The sequence below is a fragment of the Morus notabilis genome, unplaced genomic scaffold (assembly GCF_000414095.1).
Source record: "Morus notabilis unplaced genomic scaffold, ASM41409v2 Scaffold1708, whole genome shotgun sequence".
In the NCBI taxonomy this organism is placed as follows: domain Eukaryota; kingdom Viridiplantae; phylum Streptophyta; class Magnoliopsida; order Rosales; family Moraceae; genus Morus; species Morus notabilis.
The window spans coordinates 66,440-72,947 of NW_010361270.1; the positions used below are offsets into that span (position 1 = coordinate 66,440).

The following is a 6,508-nucleotide window of genomic DNA, read 5'->3' on the forward strand; positions in this document are numbered from 1 at the left end:
TGTGATTTTGATTAAATTTAAAAGCCTACTTTAAAAGAATCCTTCATTGTCACTAAAATAATAATAAAAAAATAGTGAAACTTTTCTAATATGCTCCATGGAGTATGCACTTCCAATTGGACCCCATCCTTGAAATTCATGTGGATGTGAATCTCAAGGATAATCCAACGGTGGATATTTGAGGTGGCCCACTTCCTTATAAAAATACAAAAACCAATCCACGTTTGTGCCACTCAAGAGGTTTAGTTTGCCGACATCTGTAGTATTGTTTTCCAATTTTTGGCACATTGGTATTTCCGAATATTTAAACATTTTTAATGCCTCCCATAATAATAATAAAAATAGTAAGTAAAATTTATTGTTTTTTTTGGTTTTTTTTTTTTTCTGGTATCTTAACATGGGTGTTTATGTAATTCACGTAGTTGGACTTCAAGAGCAGTTATAATCCAAAACGAAAATCATGGAAAATTTGTTATTATCTGGATGTCAAAAGCGCAAATCTGTAACTTTTTAAAAAGATTTCAGAACTAACAAATTTAATACGTATAAAGAAAAAGAAAAATCCAAAGAGTGAAGTACTACTACTAATGCTAAAGAAGTTGTTTTCCACTTTCTAGTGAGTATTATGATCACTGTTTTACTTCTCTTCTCATTAGTTCTTATTATTAGGTAAATTAATCTTGTATTATATGAATATTAAATTAGAATGTTTTTATTTTTTAATTTTTATTTTTTGGTTTTGTTTATATTTGAACTCCAAGTGTGGTGCTCTTTAAAAGCATCGCTTCTGTCAGCTTGCTTTTTTGTTTTTGAGATTAACACGATGTCCTTGTTTTGGATAATTGAAAAGCCTAGAGAGAGAAAGAGAGTTGTAGAGAGAGAAAGTGAGTAGTACTAGATATGGTGTTTGAAGCTCTGTGCTAATCTTCTCTGACTGTTTCTTTTCTCAACCTGGGACTGAGTGATTTTTTCCCTTTTTTGGGTATGTTTATATATATATATATATATATATATATTTCTCTTTCTGGGTCTAAAGTTTCACAACTGAAATAAGTGATTTTTTTTTTTCATTGCTTACAAAGGATGTGTTTTTAGATGTGGTTTTTGGTTTGGTCTTCTCTACTGAAATCAATATAATAGTATTTTTTTTAAGTCCAGTTTGGGAAAGTCCAACTGGGTTTTTTGAGTTGGGGAGGAAAAAAAAAAATCGAACTTCTGCAGAGTTGTTAAGTCAAAAAGTTATTTCCTTTTTAGTGTTCCTGATTTGCAGCATGTATTTATTTTATTTATATTCTTATTGTATCAAGTTTTGTAGATTAGTACTTACCATTTCTGCTTCTTCTATGTAATTTCTGCTCTTTTTTCTTTTTCTATGTAAAGCCTTTTGAATCAGTGTGTTATTTGGTATCTTCTCTTTGCTTACAATAATGCAATTTGTTTGGAGAATTTTATTTTATTTCATCTCTTTTTTTTTTTTTTTTTTTTTTTTTTTTTTTTTTTTTTTCCCTTTTATCCCAGATTTAGAAATGACTCCATTTTCAACTCTGGATTCTGATATGTTCTGATTGTCACAGCTCTTTTATGTTTAATATCAGATATCACAATTATTATATTTTTTTTAATTCGAGTTTATTTCCATTTTGGGATGTAAGAGAGAGAATAAGAGAAATAGCAGACAGACACTGCAGTCATACAATTGTTTCCTTAGAATCTGCAATTTTTTTTTTCCCAACACCTTTTTGAAAAAATTCACATATTCAAGTAATTATTATTTTTTTTTGGTCAAAATGTTTTATTGCAGTGGTCAGGTCAGATAAATGATGGATTTTTCAGAGTCTACAAAGATTTTATTCAATAGGATTCAGGAAATAGAGCCAGAGAATGTCACTAAGATTATAGGCTATCTCCTTTTGCAAGACCATGGTGAGCAAGAAGTGGCAAGATTAGCTTCTGCTCCTGAGGCTTTGATTTACCAATTCATTTTGAAAGCCAAATCTCACCTCCAACAAATATCCCTCCCATCTCCTATTCCATCATCACCTTCCTCTTTCTCTCCGATTTTCTCGCCTTCTTCGAATTCGCGGCCCTTTTCATCCTCAACCTTCCATTCTTGGGATCATAATGCTTCCAAACACCACAACAACAACAACAACTCGGAGTTTTTGCCATTGGAGCTGCCAAAACAGGCTCAGTTTCTGAGCCTGGAGGACCAAATTGAGCAAATAAATTCTGGGGTCTCCGGATTTCCATCTCCCAATGATGTTTACTACCCGGATTCCGGTATCGGGTGTTTGAACTCTAGACCAAGTAGGAGATCAATTTCAAGCCTTTCTGAGTTCCCAATCAAGACTTGTCACTATTTCCTCAAAGGGTTTTGCAAGCATGGGACTAGCTGCAGGTACTTTCATGGGCATCTGGCTCCAGAGAATTTCTCTCAGGTGCACGGAAATGACTCTTTTGGTGATGACCATTTGTTCTCACCTGGCTCACTTGAGCAGCTTGAGGTGGAAATAATCGAGCTTCTCAAGTCGCGAAGAGGGAACCCCGTTTCGATCGCTTCTTTGCCCGCTATGTATTACGAGAAGTACGGGAAGTATCTGCAGGCTGAAGGGTACTTAACTGAGAGCCAGAGACATGGAAAGGCTGGTTATAGCTTGACAAAGCTGCTTGCTAGATTGAAGAATAGTATTAGGCTCATTGATAGGTATTAAGCTTTTGGTGTTTGTTTTTAGTTTTATATGCTTATTTTGCCATGTTTATGAGTGCTTAAATTGTTTTATTTTGTGTTTTATGTGATTGAATTAGCAGGCCTCATGGACAACATGCTGTCATTTTGGCTGAAGACTCTCAGAAATTCTTTGACAACAGGAGTGAAAAGAGTGATCCTGGTCCAATTGTAAGCGGGTCGAGGCAGATATATCTGACATTTCCTGCTGAGAGCACTTTCACTGAAGAAGATGTCTCGAACTACTTTAAGTATGTCTACATTAACCTTTGAAAATTCTATGTTTGGAAATTTTCTATGTTCAATGGTAAGCTTATCGAGTTGGATTTTCGTTTTTTTTTTTTTTTTTTTTTTTTTTTTTTTTTTTTTTTTTTTTTGTAGCACCTTTGGGACTGTTGAAGATGTGAGGATTCCTTGCCAACAGAAAAGGATGTTTGGTTTTGTAACCTTTGCCATTGCAGATACAGTTAAGATGATTTTGGCAAAAGGAAATCCCCATTTCGTTTGCGGGGCTCGTGTTCTCGTGAAACCTTACCGAGAGAAATCAAAGCTTGTTGATAGGTACATTTCCTATCAACAGACAGAATCACATTGTAGTCTCTGTTTAACTTAAGTTTCATAATTCTCTTGTGATCTTTATATTCATCTAGTTTCTCAGTGTATTTAGTTGTTTCTGTTTGAAATGATGCATAATCTGTTTTATTACCAATTACTATCTTTCTCAATCTTATACGTATCTTAATTCACGCAGAAAGTATTCAGATAGATTTGAGGCACCGGTATATTATTCTCCACATTATTCTGACATGGAAGCTGAGTTTCATTCAAGTGAGTAAAACCTCAAAAATTGCTCTAAATTTGGAGCCTGGAAAGTGTTTTGTGGTGTCTTATGTTGAATGTGTGAATTCACTAGTTACATGGATTTCGCTTTTTGCATACAAAATGCATTAGAATTTCCAATGCAATATCTTTTCATTCTCCTTTGCTTTTCATTTACATGGTTTTCTTTTTCCTCCTCTTTAAGTCTCAAGAAGCTATGAGAACTCTAGATTGCTGAGGAGGCAGTTCATGGAACAGCACGAACGGGCACTCGAACTCGAAACGAGGCGACTTTCAGGGATGCACCTGGCAGGGAAGCCTGTGAACAATCAACCCTTTTTTGGCTACTCCATGGATGAGCTTAAAGTCTCAGAAGGTTTACTATTAACTTATTGCCTTATTTTTTTTCCTTTAGTTGCTGCGTGTTATCGTTTCAATTTTAATTTTTTCATGTAATTGTGCAGATCAATTCACTTTGCCATCCACAGACCAGGTCAGTCGTCTGTTGGATGTTTTAAACTGTGGCTCCACAAGTGATGACAAGTTCAAGCATACAGACACCCATTTCACTGACCAAGAAAGGTATAAACTTGTAATACATTTCAAACTTCATCCCTTATTAATCATTGAATTTGAGGGATTTTACTTTTTGATGTCTGTTTTGGGAACTTCACTTTCTAAAAAATATCCACTTTTTTCCTTTAGTTTTGTGTCTATTTTTCGTATGATAAAATCAATGATTCACTCGGGTAAAATGTTAAAACGAATTATTTATTAAATTATACATGAACCGAAAGATGAAACTTTTTGGACAAGTAATAATGTAAAGGATCCTATCTCTCATCCTAGTTTCTTATATCAATTGAACTGGTGTGAAAAGTGAATTGTCATTTTTTATTGATAGGTGTTTATAAAATTGTCATGTCAATTACATTTACTAATCAAAGATAACAATTCACTTGCCACATCAGTCGTATCAAGAAGTTGGGATCCGTAGGTCTACTCGATACAACATGTGCCACTGCATACCTTAGGTTCTAGGGAATTGGCTAGTCTTGTTTCTCGTTAGAACATCAATTTATTATATTTGGTGACAATAGTTTCCTTTTGTTTTTTTTCTTTTGTGCAGCCAAGCACTTAATCTCCCGGATAGCCCATTTGCATCTTCAATAGCTAGTGGAATCTCAACAGTTATATAGGTCTGGAAACACACAGAAGAATAAGATTTATAGAGTTAAGAGTACTGGTTCAAAGGCAATCATTTTCAGTTAGACACAGGACAGCTATCTTTCTTTCCCTTTCGTCGGCTTTCATCGATCGCCCCAGTCAGAGTTTTTCTGCAAGAAGTACATAAAGAAGAATGAACACCTGAAGAATTCCCCTTCCCTTGAAGGACTTTGCAAAGAGGAAATATGATACATAAAGAAGGTATATAGATATATATATATATATATTTATAATAACTATATAATATAAGAAAGAATCTTTACAGTTTCTAATGTTGACCACAGAAAGAAAGCAAGAATTTCTGAATGTTTTTAGAAGAGGGCTGATGTAATTTTAGTCTTTTTTTTAGTAGCGAGTTTACATGCAGTGTCTAGGGAGGTTAAAACACATTGTGTTTAAACTCTCTTGTAACACTTGAGAAATATAGATTTTAAATAACTTAAAAAGGAGAAAAGGTTTAGTAAACATCAGCTTATACATTTTTATCAATTTGAATTTTATTATGAATTCCCATTTTGGTTTCATTCCCTTTTTCTCAATGTGTAGATTACTTCTTATCATTATCAAGTGTGAAATCAAGTGTAAATAATTGACCTCAACTTCTTTGTCCTCTTATCAATGAGGTTGACAAGGGTATATATCTCACCAATATCCTGATTGTGAATCACTTTTTCTCTTATTTACACAAGGAATGCTAATTGCACTCGCGAGTAAATTTAAACCACTCATTTATGTGCGATTTATATAAACGGTACAGATTATGTACTTGTGATATGGACAAACAAATCCCTTTTTGTTGGAAAAGAAATATTTGGAATCTTTGCAAATACACATATTAGTGGAGAAAACGGCAAGTTAAACAATTATATACTCTTAAAAAAAAACAAAACGAGTAGCTCAACTTTGTCCCACTCATTGTCTACTATTTGTTGAATTGACATTATCTATATCTTGGTCCTTTTTTTTTTTTTTTTATATTTTCTTTTGGTTAATCGGCCATGTATGAATGGCCTGCAAGCGTCTGGCTAGGGACTCAATCAAAGGCCGCAATCTGAGGAGAAACAATGACATGCGAAGAAACGGCTGAGTGAGACATTACAACCAAAACTTGAATCATTTTAGTGACTATTTTAGTTTATTGATTCAAAATTTTAATTTAAGTTGAAATGTAATATTATATGAGAGTTTTTTTTGTTATAATAAAAAAGTTAAATGTGATTATTTTTTAGAGTTTTTTAACGGGGTGTTAGCCTTTGTTCCTTTTACCACTGAAATCACAACTCAAATTTTTTTGGTACAGTATTTTCTTTCACAAAAATTTATATTTAACTATTTAGTTACAATATTTTCTTTCACGTAGAAGATAGAGACTTATCTAAGGAAATAAAGAGAAATTATTCAGTACACCGGATGTACCACGTCATATTACTTATGTGGTACACATGTTCAATAAGATTGTATTATTTAGACATTTTGTCTATGTCAGTTTTTCACTTTTATTTTTCTCTTTCTTAATAGGTATTTGCATTGAATACCTATTAAGAAAGAGAGAAATAAAAGTGAAAAGCTGACATAGACAAAATGTCTAAATGATACAATCTCATTGGACGAGTATATCACATAAATAATATAACGTGGTACACCCGGTGTACTGAATAATTCTTCCAAAATAAAAGTAATGCTTTTAGATACCTAGCACAACAATTCTTGTTGTCACACCTTGGTTGAGGGAATTAA

At 33.3% G+C, this 6,508-nt stretch overlaps 1 protein-coding gene across 4 annotated transcripts; it reads left to right on the plus strand.

Annotated features, from left to right (window-relative positions):
* The first annotated feature begins 850 nt into the window (after positions 1 to 850).
* LOC21392829 (zinc finger CCCH domain-containing protein 18) lies at positions 851 to 5,867 on the plus strand. 4 transcript variants are annotated; one of them, XR_002902299.1, is made up of 9 exons: positions 851 to 982; positions 1,802 to 2,704; positions 2,806 to 2,976; positions 3,107 to 3,286; positions 3,477 to 3,553; positions 3,750 to 3,920; positions 4,009 to 4,126; positions 4,674 to 4,972; positions 5,790 to 5,867. XR_002902299.1 is itself a non-coding variant. In XM_024166169.1 (8 exons), exons 2-8 carry the CDS (start codon positions 1,818 to 1,820, stop codon positions 4,741 to 4,743), a joined length of 1,674 nt encoding a protein of 557 aa, XP_024021937.1. In that variant the 5' UTR covers positions 851 to 982; positions 1,802 to 1,817; the 3' UTR covers positions 4,744 to 5,251. The 4 variants fall into 4 exon arrangements, 3 of the variants coding, with proteins under 3 accessions (XP_024021937.1, XP_010097272.1, XP_024021938.1); XM_024166169.1 differs by lacking the exon at positions 5,790 to 5,867 and having other exon boundaries at positions 4,674 to 5,251; XM_010098970.2 differs by lacking the exon at positions 5,790 to 5,867 and having other exon boundaries at positions 2,809 to 2,976; positions 4,674 to 5,251.
* Positions 5,868 to 6,508: the final 641 nt, after the last annotated feature.